The 23661-nt window shown below is 48.4% G+C and overlaps 1 protein-coding gene across 5 annotated transcripts in view; it reads left to right on the top strand.

The window, feature by feature from the left end:
- Window positions 1-18728, top strand: part of Arnt2 (aryl hydrocarbon receptor nuclear translocator 2) — a 67084-nt gene extending 48356 nt beyond the window's left edge. For 4 of the 5 annotated variants that reach the window (XM_090321648.1, XM_090321649.1, XM_090321650.1 and 1 more), the window contains 9 exons: window positions 1375-1449; window positions 2575-2726; window positions 6964-7036; window positions 7811-7934; window positions 8702-8801; window positions 9891-10029; window positions 10719-10884; window positions 15901-16037; window positions 17934-18728. In XM_090321648.1, the coding sequence (XP_090177774.1) occupies window positions 1375-1449; window positions 2575-2726; window positions 6964-7036; window positions 7811-7934; window positions 8702-8801; window positions 9891-10029; window positions 10719-10884; window positions 15901-16037; window positions 17934-18032 (1065 nt within the window). In that variant the 3' untranslated portion in view covers window positions 18033-18728. The remainder of the gene's footprint in view (window positions 1-1374; window positions 1450-2574; window positions 2727-6963; window positions 7037-7810; window positions 7935-8701; window positions 8802-9890; window positions 10030-10718; window positions 10885-15900; window positions 16038-17933) is intronic. The other variant, XM_090321652.1, reaches the window with a different exon arrangement.
- The last annotated feature ends 4933 nt before the right edge of the window (window positions 18729-23661 follow it).

Here is a 23661-nt window from a genome sequence, read left to right as displayed (position 1 = left end):
CTGAAGAGCAAATTTTGAGGAACGCTGATATGAATGTTTTAATTACATGTATATTTTCATTTTATTTATGGTTTTGCTATGTTGGGGTTCAAATTCAGAACCTCACTGAGCTATACTCCAGTCCTACATATATGTTTCACACTAGAAACAATGCAAACCCAGAATATTAGAGCCCTTCATCCTACATTCTAGGATGGAATAAGGGGAAACTTATATGTTGGCATTGTGTTGCCAGTCACACTCTGCCAAGAATGTCTGGATGGTCTGGACATGCTCGTGGACTACCCATTGATATTGGCTCAGCTCACACATGGGCAATATGTACTTCTGTAGGCTCCAGTGAACAAGTCAGCTTACACCCTTGCTGTCCAGGACTTTAAATGGACCACTTCCCCATAACACATTTGAAGTTTCCTTTCCAGTTTTTTATTCTCTATCTAATTGTGAAACACTTTTGTTTTGGATTAAGGCCGAATAGAGCATTGATTAGTGCAGATAGATGGCAAACAGACTTTTAATACCACGGTTATTTTATGATAGCCTCATTGCCTCAGCTACAAGACAGCTAGTTTCCACATTTAAACAATTTCAGTTTTCATAAGCCACACATCTGTCCACATGAAATGATTGTGCTTTCTTTTGATGTTTATTAAAATATATTGACTGCAGTTTGCCTTTCCAAGGCAAACAAAAATAAAATTGCCTTCTGAAATCACTGATCCTAGTGCCTTAGCGAAATGAGTAATTATTATAGAGTCTTGAGTAGAAGAAGCCAGCTCTGTGGTGGCTCCTAAACAAAACTGGTGGGCCTTGCTTTATTAAACATCTGTGGTGGCCGGGAGCATTTGCCTAGTAGTAGAGTGCTTGCTTAGCATGCACAAAGTCCTGGGATCGATTCTCTGGTACAACATATACATAAAAAGCCAGAGGTGGTGCTGTGGCTCAAATGGTAGAGCACTAGCCTTGAGAAAACCCAAGGACAGTGCCCAGGCACTGAGTTCAAGCCCCAGGACTGGCAAAAAAAAAATCTATGGTGGCTCATGCCTGTAATCTTAGCTATGCAGGCTGAGATCTGAGTATTATGGGTCAAAGACAGTCCAGGGCAGGACACTCTATGAGACTTATCTCTAATTAATCATCAAGAAAATAGCTATGTCTAAAGTTGTAGAGAGAGCACTAGCCTTGAGTACAAAAATTCAGGGACAGTGCCTAAGCTCTGAGTTCAAACCCTGGGCCTGGCACAAAAACAAAAAAAAAAAAAAAGCTTGTGGTAGGGCAAATTTAAGATGGACATATAAATGAACCTCTTTTTCCCTTGGTGAATAGATTTTACAAAATTAAAAAATGGGATTATTGGCACCTATCTTTATTTAGGATCTTCTGGGAAAGGACATTTTGGAATTCTGTCACCCTGAGGATCAGAGCCATCTGCGTGAGAGCTTCCAGCAGGTATTGACTGATTGCGGCTCATACATAGCTAGGTGTACGTGTACATGACTAGAGGGGTATAAGTCCCAGGACGTGCCAGGTACACGTGTACAAGACTAAAGGGCTGTGAGTCCTAGGATGTGCCAGGCGTGTGTGTACATGGCTAGAGAGACCTGGCTGCCCACCTAGGTCACATAGCAAGGTGGTAACAGGGTGAGGACTGGAGGCACTGGAACACCTGGGAACACCACTGTCACATTATCTACCACCTCTTCATCCAGCGGCACATTGGTAACATCACCACATCCAGTGCCCCTTCACCCAGCAGCATGTGAGGTGTAAACAATCGGTGTTGTCCGAACCTAGTTGATTTAGAAAATATGAAGAAGGAATCTGGTCCCGTTTGGTGGTCCGTTACTCTTGCTCTGTGAGCAGCGGCCTCATTTCTCAGGCAGGGATGCACAAGAGTGAAGTCCCAGCCTAGTTCTAGCTGGCAGCAGCCGTGCAGTCTCAGGGATGTCATGGCTTAAGCCTGACCATGGCCAGATGAGGTTGTGTTCCTTGGGCTCTGGCCACCAGCAGGCAAGGTGGGGGAACAGTGTTGATGAAAGGAAGTGGCTTGTTCTTGTGAAAGCATGGGAAGAGCTATGTCAGCTAGGGGTCAGCTCTTGACTCTGGAGGCAAACAAAGGCCCTTAATAGCTGGACATGAGACCTTAGAACATGAGCAAGTTGTGAAGAAGTTGAATTTGGTGCAGTAACAGTGTGCCAAGCCAAAGGCCAGGAAATTTGCGTTTTTCCAATTCCCTCTCTGGATCAGTTTACTGAGAAATCAAATGGAAGAGCTGAACCCGGGGAAACTTAAGGCAAGCTCCTGCTCCCGTCCCTGCCCCTTCCTTTTTTCATCATGACAGCTACTGTGGTGGTGGTGATGATGATGCTGATGATGGTGATGGTCTGGGAGGTGAGGCTGCTTTCTCCCACCATGGTTTTTGTGCAGGAAGCCCATTCCCCACTCCCTCTCTTACAGTCTTTGGTGGCAGTGTCTTCCTGGTCTTCACAGCCACACCATCCTCCGTGCCTCTCCCTCCGGAGAGGCACCATCCCCCCCATCCCCTCCCAGACTTCCTCCCCAATGTTTTCTCAGGTGGTGAAGCTGAAAGGCCAAGTGCTGTCGGTCATGTACCGGTTCCGCACCAAGAACCGGGAGTGGACGCTGATCCGCACCAGCAGCTTCACCTTCCAGAACCCGTACTCTGACGAGATTGAGTACATCATCTGCACCAACACCAATGTGAAGTATGTATGGGTTTCTTCCCTCTGCTGACCCCCCTCTGCTGGCCATGCCCCTTCTAACTCCTCCCTCTGCCGATTCTTCCACCGCGTGGCCCCTCCCTCTACTGGCCCCTCTCTCCACTGGCTCCTCCCTCTGATGGTGCCTCTCTCCACCGTCTTCTCCCTCTTCTGGCTCCTCCCTCTGCTGCCCTTCCCTTTGATGGCCTCTCCCTCCGATGACCCTCCCTCTACTGGCCCCTCTTCCCACTGGCTCCTCCTTCGGATGGCTCTTCTCTCCTCTGGCTCCTCCTTCTGATGGCGCCTCTCTGGCAATTTTGCACCCTTGCTATGTGTAAAGCTGTGCATTTTGTTTGGTGGCCCTTTCTTCCTGCCAGGCCCCACCTACAGCTGGAAATCCCTTTAGGGCTAAGGAACAAGAATAGAGGGAATGGAGGTGAGGAGTGGTGAGGAGTGCCCCTCTGTGTACCTCCTTATTTCCCTTTAAGTTTGTAAGAGCCCAAAGCACAGAATGCCACTCCATTGAGCAAATCGTGGGCTGGCTTTGAGTGTCAGTCACTGTGATAATGTTTGCACAGCCTGCTTCCTCTTATGTGTTCCTCATATCCCACTTCTCTGTGGGGTGTGCCCCACAGTCATGTCCTTGTATCTGTGTGAACCAGAGTCCTTGTTCTTGTGATAGCATTGTTCTAAAGTGGTCTCAGGTTTTCATAGGACAAGTGCCTGTTGTGCTGTACGTGCATCTTTTGTTTTGCTTTGTTTTTGTGCCAATACTATTTTGTGCTTGATCTCAGGGTATTGTGTTCTTGCTTGGCTTTTTCACTCAAGTCTGACATTCTACCACTTTAAGGCAGACCTCCTCTTGCAGACCTCCTTTTTGTAACTTAATTAGAGATAGGAGTCTCACGGATTTTTCTGCTTGGGCTGGGATGGCTTTAAACCTAAAATCTTTTGAACCTCAGATCTCAGCTTTCTGAGTATCTGGGATTACAGGCATGAGCCACTAACACCTGGTGTGTATGTGTTTTATTAAAGTTCATCTATGCTCTAAGTCATATGATTCTTTTTAAGCTGTTCAATCATTACCCATTCTTAGTGATAATTTCTTGGTTACCTGTTAGTGATAGGTGGAAGGAAGACAGAAAATGTAGGTGCAAAGAAAAAAAAAAGATCATATTTCAGGTCCTGGCAGAGCTTAGTGGAAAGGCCATGCCCCACTGCTTAGGAAAACAACACCGGAGATACGCCTGCTGGGACCTGGAGGCAAAGTAATGTATCTTCCTAAAACCAGTTCCTGCTGTGATATGCTTCCTTTTCCTGAAAACTGGAGTTTTGAGGGTCTTACTGATGAGGGTCAGTAAAGGGCTGCGATACCATTGAGTCACAAGCCCTACACTTGGGAGTTGTTCCAGCCTCTCCTTCACCTGCACAGAAAGATAAGCTGGCATAAAATTAGAATGGCCAGTGACACCTCATCAGCCACACCGAAAGACAACCTGGTGCAGAGCCAGAGGCGCCGCACTCCCTCCTTGTGACATACCCCTCTGCCCCTTCCGCTGTGCTCTCATGGAGGCTCCTACCTAGTTTCCCTATCTTTTGTCAGGCTCCTGTTGAGCCAGCCAAGAGGCCCAGGGAGCATTTTCTCTGAAACATCCCCAGGACCACACCATGCCTGACCTTGATCAAACCAGTCCCAGACTCCTTAACTGAATGAAGTCACACAGAGTCCTTCACAATAGGCATAGATGGCTCCGCATGCAGGGGGCTACCATCTGCTCTCTGGCCAGCAAGGCTTTCTGAGCCCCAGATATCTCTGGCCGGATCCAGGTTGCTCTCTGGGGGACAACCATAACAGCTTCTGAACACCCCTAATGGCTCTTGCTACTCACTCAGAGTGAGTAAAAACCTTTCTCCAGGGAGTATCAGCGGCAATTGACAGCATCTGCTTACTTTTGCATCTCACCGGCAGAAAGCTGAGCCGGATGCACTGGTTTCCAGTCCGAAGCCATCATCCCCCACTAATGGATCACAGCACTGTACTGCAGTGAGACCATGGCTGCCGTCAGCCATTTCTCTCCCTGGAATGTGCATGCACACCAGGATTTATTTTTCTACTAGCTCCATGAAATGTATGAGAATCTTTTCTTAGCATGGGGAAGCCTGGAGTCAGCATTTCTCCCATGCTCTCAGCTACAGAACTGGAAACCCAAAGGCTGTAGGAGAGAGTTGCTGACCTTCAGACCCAGAGCATGAGGCTGAGATGCTGGGACCTTGTCATCCACACCTAAGACCTTGATTTCTATTGCCGATAAGGAGCTGTTCCTGGTCTACATGCCCAGAGACACAGAAATGGAAGCAGCCTCGCAGCCTCCTGTCAAGGCCATTATGATGCCATGCAGATGAGAAGCATGCACATTTCCTCCCTGAAGCACCAGGGTGTGCTAGGCAAGGGGAAAGGGATAGCCAGTGCCCCTCTCCTCCCAGGGCATGGTCCCACACAGTGGTCCTGTCTGCTCTCTCAGTTCTGGACTTGGGCTACATTCTGCAAGCCCAGGAAGGAATGGTGGTGAGTTCCTAGGAAAATTCTCTCAGAAAAGTGCATAGAGAGCCCATTGTACTCCTGCTGAGAGGGTGAGTTCACTGCTCCAATCCAACAAAAGGAAAAGAAAAGTGGAGGGGCGGGTTCTTCTACTGCGTGGTACGGCTCATGATGTTGCCCCGCTGGGCCCAAAGTGGTGGAGTGGGAGAAGTTGAGGAACAGCTCCCACCACAACCAAAGGGTGAGCACATGGTCTACAGACAGACAGACCCGGAACTCAATCCGTTGTGTGCCACAGCTAGCGGTGTCCTCCTGGAAACTCATTTCAACTCTTGGAGCCTCCTTTTCTTTATCTGTTAGAAAGTACATGTCACAGAGATGTGAACACTTTGGTAAAGTTCTGGACATCTACCTACATTCCAACATTAGAAGCCCTACAAGTGAAATAAGATGTCACACCCAAGATGTAAGCCAAAAATAAAACAACAAACTAAGATCAAGAAGTACAGAGTGACAGCTCTTTTTCTCCTGAGTACATTGTTTATTTTTTATGTTGGTGGTGTTTGAAGTATCAGTTTGTTTTCTGTACCGGTCCTGGGACTTGAACTCCAGACCTGGGTGCTGTGCCTGAGCTTTTTGGCTCAAGTCTGATACTCTTATCCCTGAGCTATAGTCCTGCTTCCAGTGGTTTTGGTAGTTAATTGGAAATAAAATTGTCACAGACTTTCCTTCCTGGACTAGCTTCAAATTGAGATCCTCAAAACACAGTCTTCTGAGTAGCTAGGATTGCAGAAGTGAGATGCCAACTCCCAGCTCACCAATTAGATGTGAAAATTGCTTCCAATACCCTTGTTTGATGATGCCACCAACATATGCTTAGACTCCAGGTAGGGAATCACAAGCTTCCAGCTTTATTCTTTCCTTTATCCTAGGTTTTCACACCAGGGTGAGGGGAGATCACATGCTCAGGTAGAACCTCACTTTCCTTGTGTGCTTCAGAGTCCATACCTGGTGAAATCTGTCTTCTCTGGAGATTCAGCTCTGTGAAGGCAGACATCTCGTGAGCTGTGAATCATGGCTACGTCCCAGTGTCCCACATGATTTCACTTGACTGTAGGGTTCTCTGAATAGATGTCTTCTCTAGGTGGAGTTCTACACAGCGTGCTCACCAGACCCTCCACCTCAAGTCCCTCCGCTGGGACTCACCTGGAACATTGAGAATTGAACATTTAGAATTTTATGCTTCCCCACTTGAAGGCACTGCTTTGTAGGACTCTAGCTCCCTTCAAAGCAACCTGAGTTCCATATTTCAAGACTTCAAACATCACTTTCATCTGTAAACTTTTTGTTTCCCCAAATGAAGCGCCCTGGCACCTTCCAAGTTCACCGTGGCCAATCTGGTACTGAAAACCGCTTCTCAGCCTCCTGGTCTTGACAACCACCTAACTTCTTGAACTTCAGCTTCCTAACTTTACTATATGGGTAAAGCAACCACCATGAAATTCTTGTCTGAGGTTGAAGTAGATAATGCAAACTCTTGCCAGTTTTTGGTGTGAATTAGCAGAAGCCAACTGAATTTTGTTTTAAATTCTTTTTAGTATGGCATCTTGTAACCCTCATGAAATGAAGCCATTACCCACTGAGACTTTGGGGACCAGGGAGGTGTTCTGACCTTGGCCTATACTTACCTCTTTTGTTTTGTAGGCAACTTCAGCAACAGCAGGCCGAACTGGAAGTGCACCAGAGAGATGGGTTGTCATCATACGACTTATCCCAGGTGAATTTCTGGGAAGTTCTTCCCCATTTGGAATGGTCTCCAACTCTAAGAACTGGCACTCAGCCACTCCAAGCGCGGGGACTCAGTTCAGCCCCAAGCTTGAGTCAAGTCCCTCCATTCAGGGCTGCTCTGCCCCATCTGCCCTCTACAGTAAGACGAATGCTCTGGTCCCCCTGCGACTCCTTAGGCGCACTGGTGGGGGCAACAGGACCTGGGAAGGCCAAGTACTGTGATCAAGGGTCGACTGGAATTTGAAAGCCAGCGTGTGAACACTAGTCCTCTTGTGCTCACAGGCCAAAAAAGTAGACTCTTGACCTTTTTGGTAGGCTGGCTTCCCATCCATGTCTACTGCCTTTGGCCCTGTGCCCCTTTCTTGTCAGTGTCCCCTTCCTGTAATGCTCTGTCTCCCCCTATAATGCGTTGCCTCATCTTTCTTCCACCTTTCCTCTATGCTTCTTTCCCCTCCACTGCTCCAGTCGTACTCCCTGCTTCTGATGGTTGCCACACAGAGACACTGCCACATGTCTGTGTTTGACCTTGTTCCTGAACTAACTTGCCTCATGATTTTCCATTTCTATGCAAAAAGGCCATCAGCTCTGGTGTCCTTTTGGTGACTCCTGCCAGGGATGTCTTTGGCCATGTTAGAGAGGAAAACTCCCACCTGTGAGCACTGTCAGGCCCAAAGGACCATGACTCCAGCTGGAGGAGCACTCCACTGGAAGGACATGTGCTTCACATGTGGTACACATGTGCTGTGTTTTCATACACCCACAGGTCCCTGTCCCTAATCTATCTGCTGGTGTTCATGAGGCTGGAAAATCTGTGGAAAAGGCAGATACAATCTTCTCCCAGGAAAGAGACCCTCGGTTTGCTGAAATGTTTGCAGGCATCAGTGCATGTAAGTTTCTAGATGGCAGTGGTCATATGCCAGGTTGGTTTACAGGTTGCAGGCCATGTGAAGACAACCACTCTTAGTGAGAGAGGCTGGAAATATAAGTTTTGAGTAACTACAGATCAAGCCCAGTGGTTTATGCCCATAATCCTGGCTACTTGGGAAGCAGAAATTGGGGAATTGAGGCTCCAGATTAGCCTAGGCATAAAGGTTCATTAGACTCCCATGGCTGGACAGTGCAGCGGCACACCTGTCATCCTTGCTTATGCACGGAATTGCAAGTAGGAGGATTGTGAGATCACAGTAGACGTGTAGATGCTGTTTGAAAGTTAGTCCCTTCCTAGTCACGTTGCTCATGTTGACATACTGAGTCCCCACCACAGACCTGTGAGGACTGGGATTGTCACCTTTTTCTTTGGTTAGGGCCTAGAGGCTGAAGGCCAGCGGGAGTTCTCTCCTTGTTACCCTTTTGAAGAAAGCTTCTGTGCCTGGACCCATGTACTGAGACCCTCTCACAGCCTCCCACACAGCTGGAAGGATCACAGAAAATGATGTTAAAGACACATCTTCCTAACTCTCCAAGTGCCCTGACTACCTGTGGCTTGTAGCCACCCTAGGAAAACAATAGCCTATTGTGCATAGAAGGTCCTGGGCCATATGATGCCCAATGCAGGGAGATGCCTCTACCTTGCTGCAGCCACTCTCTACCAGTTCTGGACAGCCTTCCCCAGGTCTGCAGGCAGGGACTCACTTGTGACTCCCATTTTTCCTAGCGGAGAAGAAGCTGATGAGCTCTGCCTCTGCCACAGGCACCCAGCAGATCTACTCCCAAGGGAGCCCATTCCCCTCCGGGCACACGGGCAAGGCCTTCAGGTAGGCATGGGGAACTGGGAGGGGTGAGAAGATGCTCTGCCCCCCCCCCGAGAGAAGACCTTATCATTCCCAGAGTCCTGTCTGGGAGCTGCAGGCAGGATGCTGGTTCCTGTTCTGTATTCCTGGGCAGAGCAGAGGGTTCTGTAGACATTGGCATTGCTCTGAGAGCCTCTGTGAGTTGCCATGGGTGCTTAGTGTCACTCATTTGTTATCAGACCAAAAAGCCACAGGTCAGGATTTTCTGTTGTGGTACCCGCTGAGGAAAAGGAGATAAACTGGTCTCTAGTCAAAACCAAGAAACAGTAGAAGTAAAAGAAGCAGACAAAGTAGGAGGAAGCACCCTATTCCATAGTTCACAGAGATTATGGCCAAATTTGAGAAAAGAGAGGAGCCTCAGTCTAAAGACCACTAAAGAGGTTGCCTGACCACTTAGCATGGGAGGGGCACCAGGAAGCTCACTGAGGGCATTCCGGTGTCATCACTGGAGGCTAGGCCTGGCTCTGATTTCATCTGGGAAAATGGGAACATTAACAAGGGAGAGTGGCCAAAAGAGAGCCCCACGCCCTCAAGGAAAGAGTCACATTTCACACCAGATACCCCAAGCTCATGAGGAGATCCCAGACTCCATGTCAAAAGGGTGGAGTACCTCACAAAGCCCAGCCTCTGCTGAACTTGACCAGAGAGCCTAAGCAGAGCCTCCAGATGCAGGAAGGGACCAAGCTTAGTTAGGCAGGTTGGTTGGCAATTCAGGAAGATGGCCCTACCAAAAAACTGTCCAGAAATAGGCTGCTGCTGATGCAGCTGTGGCCAGAAAGCTCCAGGTAGACTGATTTCTATCCTGAGATCTTCTCTCTTCTAGAGAACTGTGCAAGGAGAAGTACAGGCTGAGTAGGAGTGAGAGCTGTTAGACTCCAGAGGAGGCGAGAGTGTGGATGTGGCAAGACTACAAGGCAGCACTAGAGGGCGCCATTCTCCATTGTTTTACTGCCCTGGGGTGGCCGCATGCAGACAACTGGCCAGTGAGGGCAGCTGGCCGCAGGGACCCACAAACCAGCTGTTCCCTCCAGGTAACTGGGTTTTCTTTTCTAGCTCCTCAGTGGTTCATGTGCCTGGAGTGAATGATATTCAGTCCTCCTCCTCAACTGGGCAGAACATATCCCAGATCTCCCGGCAGCTGAACCAGAGCCAAGTGGCGTGGACGGGAAGCCGTCCACCCTTTCCAGGACAGGTATGGGCATCCTGGGGGCAGAACACCTGCCATGTACTTACTTCACACCCCAGCACTAAAGATGGATCAGTGATCCCAAGTCAGAGCCAACCTCTCTCCAACAGCAGCTTGCCATTCAAGGGCAGCCACCACAATTCAGGCATTGTGAGAACAGGGGCCCAGCATTTTCACTGCTGCTGACTGCAGCACCCTTTCTCCCTGAAGTCTTGCCTCAGGGAAGCAGGAAGGAAGGGGTTAGCCACTCTAAAAGAAGGAGCCCCCGTAATTCCCTCTGACAGCAGGGAGTGCCTGTAAAAAACCTGTCTACGTGACACACCCAGCTCCCTCCTAGCTGCTGAGAGGATGACTGTCTATTGGGAGAAAAAAAGTTCTTGGTATTCATAATGCTGAGGCACATAACCCGAGTCCAAGGACCCAGAATTCTGTAGCCATAGGGTAGGAGTAACTTCAACCATCCCTACCCTAAATACTCAGGATAGGGATCCAGACCACTGTGTCTGGGCTGATCCCAGAAGCATGTGCGGCCAGCCAAAACAGCCAGGGAGTGTCACCATCAATCCAGACGGAGCTTTTTCTTCTGTGTGTGGCACCTGCCTGGACAAGCAGCAGCCTGGAGTGTTAACAGTCTGGGGAGTTGGTGTGGAGGTCTGTTGCTAACACTTGCTTCTCTTCAATTATCCTACCTGTAGCAAATCCCACCCCAGTCCAGCAAGACCCAGGCATCTCCCTTTGGGATCGGAACGAGCCATGCCTACCCAGCAGACCCCTCTTCTTACAGCCCTCTGTCAAGCCCTGCGACCTCCTCACCAAGTGGGAGTGCCTACTCCAGCCTCGCCAACAGGACTCCAGGGTTCGGTAGGTGGGGAATAAGGGAAAAGATTCCTGGGAGAGCCAGAAAAAAATGCCTAATGTAGGAGCTGAGCCCCAAGACCCAAAGTGGCTGGGCCAGGTCTGGAAGTTTCTAAGAACCTCTCCTCTCTGCATCGCAGGAGCAGGCCTGTGATGCTCCTAAGGTCCTGGAGGCTTAGAGACTCTGGCTTTGTCATCTTTAAGGCACAAGGACTGTGTTTCTGATCTCTGAATGCTGTTTCAACCCATTATGGCCTTTGGCAGGGACTTTTAAGTACACTAATTTTTAAAAACCGTATAGTCTTGTTTAAAAAAAAAAACAACTAGAGAACATAGAGACAACCAACTGTGTCACTAGCACTATTACTCTTATGTTACAAGGGGACCCTGTGGCCCCTAAAAACCTCTTTCTTCATTTGGCTGTCAAAGCCTCAGGCCATAAAGGGTTTTGTACAGGTCTCAGGAGCCCTGGCCAGCTGCTCACTCTCTGTGCATTTTGTGAGTCCTCGGTGCTGCTTTGAGCACCCAGCTTCTACTCCCTAGGTTGTGCTAGACACTTTACATATTCGAATTCTCCTAGGAGGAGTCTAGCTCCCTTCCTCCAGGCTGTCCCTGGGAGGCATCCGACGGCAGTGAGGGCACAGGGCCTTTCTATACAGAACCCATTGCCTTCAGAAGTGGCCATGAAGTGGGACTCAAGCAACCAAATTTCCATTTGTCCAGTTGAAAGTTTCCATTTCACCTGTCAGTCTTGTTTAAAAATGTTGTACAGTAGCCTTTGACCACAATGTAAGATTATCAGCTGCTCCTAAGCATGCTTCACCACCCCTCCTGAACGCAGGGCCGCTGCACTGAACAGCCTATGGTCCTGGCGTGGCATTTCCCGGCCACTTCTAGAGTGTGATGTGACAGCACCTTGCCAGACAAGACCGTGGTCAGGCCAGTTGTCTTCATTCGGATCCCAGAGCACGTGGAGATGGCAGAGATGATCCTGACCTTTCTACCTAACTGGCTAGCGCAAGCAGAGGGCGGGAGCCCTGCTCACAGGGCATCCCTTGGGTGGCCAGGAGCAGTCATCAGGGCCAGAAAGAAAACCATGTCACTTCACACAGTGCTGCCACAGCAGCTGGTCTTGTCAGGCTAGCTTTGTCAACTGAGTCCTCATGCTGGATGAGAAAAGGGTCCTCCTGGTTCTCAGTCCTGTCTGCAAACCACATGCTCATTTGTTCAGGAGCTTCCAAGAGTCAGTCCAAAGCATGTCCTCCACCTACTCCCACTGAGCTCTCTTGGGCTGTACAACTGTGATCTTTATGTTTCCAGTAGTATCTTCACTTTCGTCTTGACTCAGGTCACAGCAAAGCCTAGTCATGTGAAATGTAGAGTCCAGAGGCAGAACAGGAAACCATACCAGCCACGGATGTAAGAACTGAGAAGTCGAAGCCTTTATTTTCCTCACAGGCTCAATAGGGAAAGTGTGTGTCAGTCAGAGCCCCAGACAAGAGTCAGAAACTATGCCACTGATTAGAATAGGAAAGCTTAAAGGGTTTATGCTGCATCAACGGTGGTGAAGGAAGAGTGGAGAAATACCTCTAGGGCTGAAGGAACATAGACGGGAACAGAGCAAGAACTCGGAAGGCAAAACCCTACTGCGCAAAGTCTGAGATTCAGCCCTATGGAGAAAGTATCTGCCATAAGGCTGTACTTTCCAGAAACCAAGGGCTGCAGCTGATCTGAGAAACTCTGTACACCAGGCAGTTGGACCCTGACTGGCCTCAGAACTCACCAACGAGATGACTGAGAATTCCACCCCAAAGGGAAGTGAGGCTTGCCAGGAATTTGAGTCTGTGTCGCACTGCTGTGTGGCAGTGAAAGGCCGGTTTGCAGGAATTCGAAAGCTTCTGTGAGGCAGTGGTGGGCTGGTTGACAGGGATTCGCAATCTAGCACTGCTGAGAGACACACTGTAGGAGGAACACAACCACCAACCACCAAAACCAGGAAGAAACACACTCCTCCCATGCCTTGCTGTCTCCCCAGTCCAGACTTGGTTTAAGAGAGAAACCAGGGAGAATGCCATTTCAACTCTATAAAATGTTTTGGTAATCTACAATGTTTCAATAATCTGAAATATGATATGGCTATCTCTGTCCTGGATCTTGCCACCAAGAGTCAGCCCTTGTACTAGGGCTCAGGACCTGGGTGCTGACCTTGAGCAATTGTGCACAAGGCTAGCTCTTACCACTTGAGCCATAACTCCACTTTCAGCTTTTTAGTGGTTAATTGGAGCTTAAAGTGTCACTGACTTTCCTGCCCAGGCTGGTTTTGAACTGAGATCCTCCCATCTCAGTCTCTTGAGTATCTAGGATTACAGGTACCAACCACTAGAAAGAGCTGTTACTGGCCTTCTTCCTCATCCCTTGTCTCTGGTTTGGCCCTGTCCACTGCCACATTCCTTGCTGCTGACGGTCAGCAGTTAGCACGTGTGGGCACCACCTTCCCACCACCTCCTCCTATAGCTTTCCTTCTCTCCTCTTGGCTGCGGAGTTTCTTTTTCTCGGCTGATCTCTTTCTGTCATCCAGCTACTCACTCACTGGTAGAATGACCTTCCTTAATATATTGATCCATGTGTTCTGCACCCCTGCTTGAAACCTTCAGGAGTTCTACATCACGCTCCTGATGGGTCCTGAGCCTGGGTGAAGCAAGCCTTTTCTCTGAAATGTCTTTGAACAGATTGAGCTTTAGTCTGTAAGATTTTTCAGCCCTTCTATAAGCCTCACACTTGCTCAACTATGAATCTCTTCTTGCCTTAGCACAGCCTTTTGCATAGCCAAGACTGACATAGTTTTCATCCTAACTCTGCATAGCCCTGTGATGGCAGCTCTCCCCTGTGCTGCTTCTTGCTCCTTTCCCAAGGTAGCAGCTTGTCAAGACAGAAACATTCCTGTTTCCTGCATCTGTGCAGTTTCAGGATAGAGCCTGCATCACAGGATGAGCTCAGGACATAGTTACAAAACGAGGAAATGAATGAGTCAGTTCATGGGATCAAAAGTATGTTGATAGAAGGGAAGTCCTGACTATATACATATGCGTGCATCACACACACACACACACACACACGCGCACACACACACACACGCACACACACACACACACACACACACTACTCTTGTCATGTGTTAAGAGACACCTAGGTAAGGATCAGAGACATCTGGTCATGCACATGAAAAAGTCATGTCAGAAGTAGTAGAACCCAAATCAAATGCAGTCCTGTAAGTTAACAAAACATTTCCAAGAAGAAGTCACGGGGGACTCAGGGAGATAGGTGGTGGACGAGAAGCAGATGCCTACTCATTGCTCTTGGCAGTTCAGACTTTGGCAGAGTGATTATTGCATAGTACTTGGGCCTGAGGGAAAGTTCAGATGGCAATATGTATATCTATGGTTGACTTTAGGACCTAGATGGCAGAGGGACACAGAGGAATGAATCTTGACTGGCACTGCCTAGCAGGAGACCTTGCTAAAGCAGTGTCTCAGAACAAGCTTGTGTATAGTCACCAGCCTAATATGGGGAACAGCCCTGAAGCCTATGCTTTACAGCAAGGACAGCAGAGCCCATCCATCTTTCCTACAGTGGACAGTCTTGTCCCCAGTCTGGATGCTCTGAAATGTAACAGGTTCGTCCGAGGTGGACGTGTCTCCTGGACACAGGCCCTCCTACTGCTGCTTATTTAATTTAACCTGTCCGTGTACCAGGTCTGCCCTCTGTCCTCAGCCAGTTCCAGATCCTAGAACTCCAAGTCAGGCCAGGCCACAAGTCTATGGCAGCTCCCCCTGAGCCTTGGGGCCTGGTGTGAGAATCAGGAAAAGGCATTTCACATCACCAGATATTATTTTTGCAGCAGATTCCTTTACATGCAGTAAGCTCGTCACCCTTGTGCTCTAACTGCCTAGATTTTCTAGAATCCTGCCAACTGTTCTCTTTATGCACAGAATTAAAATCACTAGTGGTGAGTCGTTACATGGAGCGTAAGTACTTCTTAAAGTCTTTTGTGCCTCAGGCAACATAGGTAGGTGGCTGTATGAGACCGAGACAGAGATAAGCAGAGAGATGACTGAGTCTTCTCCCCTGCTCCTTGGACCTCCCCTCAGATTAACCTGGTTGCCAGGGCAGGGCATGGGCAGGTGAGATTTGCTTATGATCAGCCCAACTACTGAAAAGAGTAGGTTCAGGAAAAATGGGCTCCACCCAGGTTCACTGAGAACTTGGTTGTATTCAATGTTAATTTCACAAAATAGGAAAAAAATCATAAGGTCTTCGATGTACCTTAAGATTATCCTCTTTAAAGGATTTTTTTCTTAAGAATTCTCTGTTTGAATCTTAAAAAATATTTTAGACAAAATTGTGCTCACTTTTCATATTTTGCTTTGCCATTGGGAATTTTAGTAAACTGTGGATAAAAGCAAAACAGCTGCCATTTGTAAACAAATTAGCTGCTACCCACAGAGGCTTCATCTTCCTGTCCGATCAGTGTCTAAGTCCCTTTCCTCTCTCAACATACACGGAGAAGCTCTGGCCTGACAGGAAGGTCATGGCCGCGCCCTGCATTCATCACCCACAGCCTCTGGCCGCAGTGGCTGGCTCACTACAAAGGCTGTGGGTGAGGTCTGTGTGCTCTTCCTCCAGGGAGGCTGGGCAGGGCAGCCTATGGACGTGGGTTCACCTCTCCTGGTCAGCACTAGGACTTCCAACACCACGGGTCCCGCTGAGTCCTCCAGGAGGGCATGGAGGGTCACTGGCTCGCAGCACAGGCCAGCCACCCTTCCGGCTGAGCTCTGTCACTTACCTACTCACTTTATTATCTGCCACCCAGGGGTTAAAGGTGGCCAGTGCCTCTCAGCCTGCTCTGGATAGAGAGAATGTGCCTTTCAGGAGTAGGGGGCCCTTCAAGCTACAGTGGTTCTTAGGTCTCCTGGAACCACAGATGGCTTTTAAAGGAAGTGTCCTGTACGTCGGATCTTTCAGCTGAAAGTGGACAAAGTAGCGGGCAGTTCCAGGGGCGGCCCTCGGAAGTCTGGTCACAGTGGCAAAGCCAGCACCACGGTCAGCAGAGCGGTGAGCAGCACTCCCACCAGCAGCCCGGTCAGACTGAAGTGTTCCAGGTAAATCCAGCCAGCACCACCTTGCCTTCCCGTAGGCACTTGGCGCCTCCTCTCTACCTTCGTCCCCCTCCTCCTTGCCTCCTGTCACTGCCCACTTCGTAGCTAGCCAGAGTTCCCTGCCTGGAAGAGACAAGCCCCAGCAGTAGGAAGCCCAGCCTGCCTAGACTGCAGGCGCCAGAGAAGTAGGTGCAACTTGGGAGGGGTAGGGCCTGCAGCCTTTGGGCTGATGCCCTGGAACACTTCCACCCCTACTCCAGAGCTGGGAGGCAGGGACTCAGGAGCTGCAGATACCTGCAAGGCTTGTCCTGAGGCAGAGTTCATCCCCATTTCCCCAGAGCTACAGGTGCCTTGGCCTCCACTGTCACTGGAAACCTGGCTCTGGCTCCTCACCAGGGCCCGGGGACAGGTAAGGCCATCCCTAAAGTTTCTTCCCCAGTGTCAGCCTGGCCCTGGGCAGGTCCCGATTGGATTCCTCCCTGATTGGCCCACCAGCCTAGAGTCACTGGACAGAGAGGGTCACTGCTCATCGAGCAGGGTGCTGCCCCCTGGGTTTTCGTGGCTCGACTTCCAGCTAGAGTCCTCTCCACTGGAAAATTGGAGCCACCAGCCCATGGCCACCCTCAGGCCGCTCCCACCAGGTTCTATAACAGGAATCCAGTCCTCTGCCATCAGGCCCAGGGTACCACCTACTCTTCAGAGCAAGAGAGGCAGGAACCACGACCCCAGGGGCTGCTGAGACTCCTGCTGCTTTGACCCCACCATCCTCCCAGTTCCATTCCCACTGGTTCAGGTAGCGTCTTCGGAGGCTGGGGTCTGGAGCCAGGGACCAGTCATGCACGGTTTCGCATGGCCTTTTCCCCAGTATGCCCAGGTCCCCTGCTCAGGCCTTTCTCCTCTGATCTGGAGCTGCCTCTCCTCCCTCCTCTTTCAGGCCGTAGGCCTCACCAAGCATAAGCCTCACAGAAGCCCTCTAAAGCAGAATTTCTCAGCAGGAGTCTTCCAAAACACAATACTAACAATTCTTGGTCAAATAAGGCTATTAAACACTGGTTAAAACAGGTCATTATGATTCTTTCTTGCAGAGACTTATCAGGCCCAATGAGGCCTGCAGATTTTTACGAGGTGGTATGCTGTTAGACAAATTTATTTTTAGTTTTTCTTTTTTGCCAATCTTGGGACTTGAACTCAGGGCCTGAGCACTGTTCTTGAGCTTTCTCAAGGCTAGCATTCTACCCTTGCACCACTTCCAGCTTTCTCTGTGTATGTAGTACTAAGGAATCAAACCCAGGGCTTTGTGCATGCTAGGCAAGCACTGTACCACTAGGCCCTTTCACAAATTTATTTGTCCACAGAATTCTTTTCTCACTGACAATCACCAATGAGCTAGGAATCTGAGAAAATACTCAATGGGTCATTCACCATCAGGAGCTGAAATACTGCTACTACTGTGGATAGGCCTGACACCCAGACAGTGAAAGGACTTGTACATGGCAGTCTAACCATTAGTCCGGGGTTGATCCTGTCCTGATGTGTGCACTGGTCACAGACACTTTGGGCTCCTCCTCCTGTTGTGTGGTTCAAGTCTGCTGCATTTTGATCATGTGCCCCCCCCCCCCTCGCTGGTGTCAGGTGGGGCTTTTGTCTGTCCTGGGTCCTGGCTCAGCTTTCAGCCTTGTGTGCAGTGTTGTTTGCCTGCGGACAGGACAGCTCTTCAAGGAAGACAGTTCTCAGGGTCTTAGACATTGAGGACCCCTGCAGGGGGGTCCTCAGCCAGGGAGCATTTCTGGGCTGCCTGTTAGAGAGGTGGCCATGAGGGTGAGTGGCAGGCTGGGCTCCTGGGACATGCACAGAGCACAGGGAAGAAGCTGACCCCTGTGGCGATTTTCTCTTCTGCAGGACATGCTGCCCATACCCGGAGACCCGACCCAGGGGACTGGCAACTATAACATCGAGGACTTTGCTGACCTTGGCATGTTTCCACCCTTTTCTGAGTAGCTGTGGGCAGAGCGGGGCTCCTGCTGTACATCACCACCCACATGAACGAGGTCTCCCTCACTGAGCATGCCTAGTGCAGGGCACCTTTGTCCCCTAAGACCTGTCTCCCCGCCCCCAGGCATGGCCTTCCTCAGTTATAATGTGCAGCCAAGGCTTCAGCCAGGGGCCCTGTTAGACACTGGACAATAGGTTGTATTTATTGTGTTCTATCTGGATGTGTTCAGAAGGTGAGCCTATTGTGTCCTGGTATTTGGTTGTGAATAATCTCTTAGTGGACTATTTACACTCCTATAAAGTTCTCTTAGGATCCAGATTGACGTAGCAGGCCTGCCTAAAGCAGAAATCAAGCTTCCTCTTGCTTTTTACATTCACTGTATGGGGGTTCCACAAAAGCTGGAAAAATGGCAGAGTCTGGAGGCAAGGAGTATAGGGACACGGCCTGCCTAACCACCACCACCATGCTCTGCTGTCTTACTGTGGGCCCATTGTGCCCTGGGATCCAGGAACCTTGTGCAATGAGGTCTGAACTTCCATCCTGATGGCTATGTTGTGCTGTGTCTGTCTTGTGTGGCCAGAGTGAGTGTGAGAACAAGAATGTGCAGCCCCACCTCATCCAGCAGCCCCTCCACCCACAAAAACTAGGCCTGAGAGCTGGGCTGATAGGCTGAGCCTGGCAGACTGGCCCTCAGCACTGTCACTCAGGTATAGCTCCCTACTAAAGATCCAGGCCCCTCTTCTTGAAGAGCCAGGCTTTCCTTCCCCTGAACCCCATGTAAACACCAGGCTATTCCATGTAGGTGACTCCCATGGTCTCCGATCCCCCTGGAAGATCTTGTTGCCACCTAGCACCTACAGAGAGGCACCTATGGAGGCCATCACAGGGGGCCCTCTGTACCAGTATGGATGGTGGTGAAAACAGCATACCTAGACAGAGGAAGATGCTCTCAATCTCTTTTCTTTGGGCCACTTGAGCCCTCTGTCTTCCCCTGGCTGGGTAGGGTAGTTTCTGGAGGGGGCACAGTGCAAGGAAGGGGACTTAGACCTCTCTGCTCCTGCTACACAGACTCCAAGGCCTTGAATTCCCAAGTAGTCTACGGACACACTGTAAGCCAACTTGTGAGCTCTGAGCCAACTTAGAGGCTTCTGCCTAGCGGACCGCCGAGTCCAGGATCTTTGGCTTGCTATTTTGCCCAAGTGCTGCCTCTGCCTTCAGCAGTCTTTGCCTTGCCCTCCACAGTAAGCATAAGTGATGATGTTTTGTTTTAAGGTTAAAAAAATGGCTTTTAGAACAAAAAAATATTTTTCCTTGAAATAAAGATAAGCTTTTGATGGCCTTTAGTTTGTGAGTTTGAAGTTTGGGGGATAAATTTGGAGTCTGGGGGTTTGTTTGCTGCCTTCTTTTTCTTTTTTTTTTTGCCAGTCCCGGGGCTAGAGCTCGGGGCCTGGGTACTGTCGTTGGGCTTTCTCAAGGCCAGTGCTCTGCCATGTGAGCCACAGCACCAATTCCGGCTTTTTCTATGTATATGGTACTGAGGAATCAGACCCAGGTTTTCGTGCATGCTAGGCAAGCACTCTACCACTGGGCCACACTCCCAGCCCATGCCTTCTGCTTTATGAAGAAAAATTTGACTTTTCTATGGGTCCACTAGCAGTGAGCACCTTGAGTGTGGAGTTGGATCATGTTTAGGTTATGCCAGGCACATAGGGGAAACGGAAGAAACAGGACAGGGTCCTTGTTCAATGCCAGAGGAGGGAGTTCTAATAGTGTTTAGTGATCTTTCTTGCACACTCATCCTTTCCATTCTTGGAAACCAGACTTCAGTACCTGCCTAACCAGGTAGTCTCAGCCTGGAAAGTGTCTAAGCTGGATTGGACAGGAGAGAGACTTTAGCTTTGTGACTCACCTTTTTACTATGGAATTTGCAGGCACCTCTCACCCTGCAATCAGATAACTTTCTTCAGAAAAGAGCCAGAGGGTCCATGTGAGCCATTGGCAAGGGCATAGCACACCACACTGAGGCTCCACCACTGTGGGTTAGGGAAGGTTCTAGAATACTCTGTATATCATTCCTCCCTGATTTTGTTTCTGGTTTTGGTTTCAGGGATTGACAGCACCAATATGAACAACAGGGTGTTCTCACTTCTTTCCCGTATATCAAGTTCAATCCTTTTATTACTTTATGAATAGTGAGTATTTCAGGCAATGAGGGCTCTGACCACTAACTTGTACTGAGGAATCCAAACCTCCTTTATCAGTAAAATGGCTGGCATTCCGAAGGCATCTTCAGCCCACAGATGAGGCAGCCTCCAAAAGCAAGTTCTGGTCAACTCCTCCTCAGTAGTACTTGATCCAACCAATGACCTGTGCTCGAAGAGTGGACATGCCCCTCCCTGGGCCCATCTCTCCCTGACATCTAAAACCTGTCACGTAAAGAGCAAGGCCGTTACCTAACAGTACCACCTGAAGCCAGGCTCTTTGTATTGCCAGAAAATATTTCAATCATAAGAGTTTTTTGGGGGAGGGGTTGCTTTATTCCCTGTCACTATCAAATCTAATGCATAAACCAGGTGTTGCATACACCTGGAGTCTCAGCTACTCAGAAGGCTGAGGCAGGAAACATTGTTTGAGTTCATGAGGTAAAGGCTTCTCTGGGGAAAGTAGAACCTGCCTGGCTGGATGAATGAATGAGTTGGCCAATTCTAGGCCCTTTGGAGCTATGAGCTGCCTGAGTATCTACCTTTTCTCTTCACTGCTGGGAGTAGGGGCAATGTGAGGAGCACCACACAAGGTTCCTGCTCCTTTGCATACACAGGTGTGCATGGGGCTTGTAGCAGACCTCGGTTGATGGTCAAGCAGCTGGCCAGAGTCTGCGGGGTTTTGACTAGCAAATAGAAGTTTTACAGGCTGCACAGGGGTGGAATAGCTGGCTTCCTTTAGCAATATGTTTGCTTCAAGGGGGAAAAAAAGACTTCACAAGCAGGCTTAAGTGAACAATAAGCACTTAATCATCTCGTTTAGCTTTCTTATGGATGTGACCAGTGTTGTGGGTTATCATTTGTATTTCTTGAATGTTCTCTATGACTAACAGTTATTAAGTGGATTGTGTATATGTGTAACTAATGTAATTGCCTTTTAAATTTCATTACAATAAAGTTAACTTTGCTCTGAACACAAATGGCTTAAACCAACTCTTAATAGACTTGTGAATGCTGCAGTTTGGGATTTTTTTTCATTGCACTTGTTTTCATTTGCCCATCTGAGCCTATCAGCCACAGGTTGTTGGGGGCAGGCATGCTAACAGACACCTTTTGCAGGTATTTACTACTTAGAAAAGAAAAGGAGACCAATAGTTCTTGGACATCTGTGACATGGAATAGACAGATTATCCAGATCAAGCAAAAATCAATGGGGAAACCTAAAAATTAAATGGCACTGTCCCAGTGCTTACAGCATGCAAGTTCTTCCCAGGATCCAGAGAGCCTCCTCCAAACTAGATTGTATGGTAGGACATAAAGCAATGCTTGACAAATATAAGAAAATTAAAAGAACTTCCTATAGTTTTTTTAATCAGTCCACAACAAAGTACAACTTAAAATCACTAACCAGAGAAGCTACAGAAAATCTCCAAACACAAAGAAATTGAGCCATTCATACTGAATGATTAATAGGTTATTAAAGAAATACATGGACCAAAAAATTCCTAGATTCAAGTAAAAATGGAGATAGAACCTATCCAACCTTTGGAACACAACAAAGACAGTGCTGATAAGGGAGTGTACAGATATGACTGCCTCTGTTTAAAAACTTGTACGATTTCCTTCAGGAGGCATGACTCAGCAGTCACTGCCTACTTGTGAGTGTGAGGCCCTCGGTTTAAACCACATCCAAACAAACTTACAGAGGTCTCAATTGCATAACTTGAGGATCTATCTCATGCTTTAGGAAAACAAGAACAGGTCAAACCCCCCAAAAAATAATGATCACAATAGAAAAAGAGTACAAAGAATTGATCAGACAAAAATCTGATCCTTAGCCATGCTTCATTGGCTGATGACTAAAATCCTAGCTGCTCCCTGTAGCCACTCAGGAGACTGAGTGCTAGAAGGCCATGGTTCAAGGCCAGCATAGGCAGAAAAGCTCACTAGACCCATCGACAAAATAATCAGCAGAAGCATGACTGGAAACACGACTCGACTCGTGGCAGGACACCAGCTTAGCACGTGAATGTCAAATTCAAGCCCTAATCCCAGCAAAAGAATGTTGGTTCTTGGAAAAGATAAGATTGACAAACCAACTAAATTTGCCAAAGTAACCACAAGTAAGATGTAGAATGGCCAAATTAACAAAATTAGAGAGGAAAAGGGCACATCACACAAAAAGAAACTCAGAGGATCATTAGTGAATACTTCAAGCTTATTCTAATAAAGTGACTCCTGAATTGGGTGTACCATTTCTTCCCTTGTGCACTCTGGCCCATGCATGGTACTTCTTTATACTGAATCATCTATTGAGTACTCCTCACTTGAAGACTCCTGGAAGGTCAGGGTCCAGTGTACCTTTGTGCCGCTGATGTCTGATCCAGTGTTTGGCACCCAGTAGAAGAACTGGATTAAAATGAAGTCAAGGTACTTGCTTTCCTCCAGATTAAATTTCTTGTGCTACTCTCATCTGGACAAAGCCCCAGTTCCCTGGTATCTGGAAAGCAGTGGACAGATCTGTGCTTTAAAATCCTCCTGTAGTTAAACTGTTAAGTCACCAATGCCAGAACTTCAGAAACTATCAGGAAAGGCAAATAGGAGCATTTGCAATTGCTCAGCATCAGGACTTGTTTTTCAGTTGTGAGTTTCTTTATTGGTGGTTTTATAAAACATTAGGGGAAAACATTTAAAAAAAAATAAAACAGATTAATGTGCTGTTCTGTTTCCCAAATCCCTGTCAGCGATCATCTGTAACATATTGCTGTTTTTGCTATTTTGGCATCTGGAAAATGCCTCCTCTTTGTCCAACCCTCTGGAGTTGGGATAAACTCAGCGACCCAGTGTGAGGCAATGTCCTGGCAAAGGAAGTGCTCACCGATGCCACAGCCTTGAAGGCTCACACACAGCGCAGTCGCCATCTGCTCAAAGATGCGTGAATAACTGATGGAACTATTTTGTTTACCTTTTGCTTCCATCATTTCCTGCCTTCAAATAGTTTTGAAACTGAGAAAAAGGAAAGGAGAGATGATCCTACAAAATATTAAACTCAGGTACATACAGCAATTTATCCTAATTTCTTAGGATAAGAATCAGCACTTGGGTGCCCCCATAGCTTCTATATTTCATGCAGTATGCTCTCACTCTGCCCCCTAGATCCACCTACCTTCCTTCCTTCCTTCCTTCCTTCCTTCCTTCCTTCCTTCCTTCCTTCCTCCTTCTTTCCTCTCTCTCCTCCATCCCCCATTCTCTCCTTTTCTTTTTATAGGGATTTGAACTCAGGACCTTGCACTTGCTAGAATGGCATAATACTACTAAGCTATATCTCTAACATGTTTTTCACTAATTACTTCTAGGATAAAAATAACTGGCCAGGGTATGTGCCAAACCTGCAAATGAGCTATTTTAGCCTCTTTATCATCTCCGTGTATGC

The sequence above is a fragment of the Megascapheus bottae genome, chromosome 30, assembly GCF_031878675.1.
Source record: "Megascapheus bottae isolate mThoBot1 chromosome 30, mThoBot2.hap1, whole genome shotgun sequence".
In the NCBI taxonomy this organism is placed as follows: domain Eukaryota; kingdom Metazoa; phylum Chordata; class Mammalia; order Rodentia; family Geomyidae; genus Megascapheus; species Megascapheus bottae.
The sequence above is the reverse complement of the archived record's forward strand: the minus strand, read 5'-3'. Positions and strand labels throughout refer to the sequence as shown.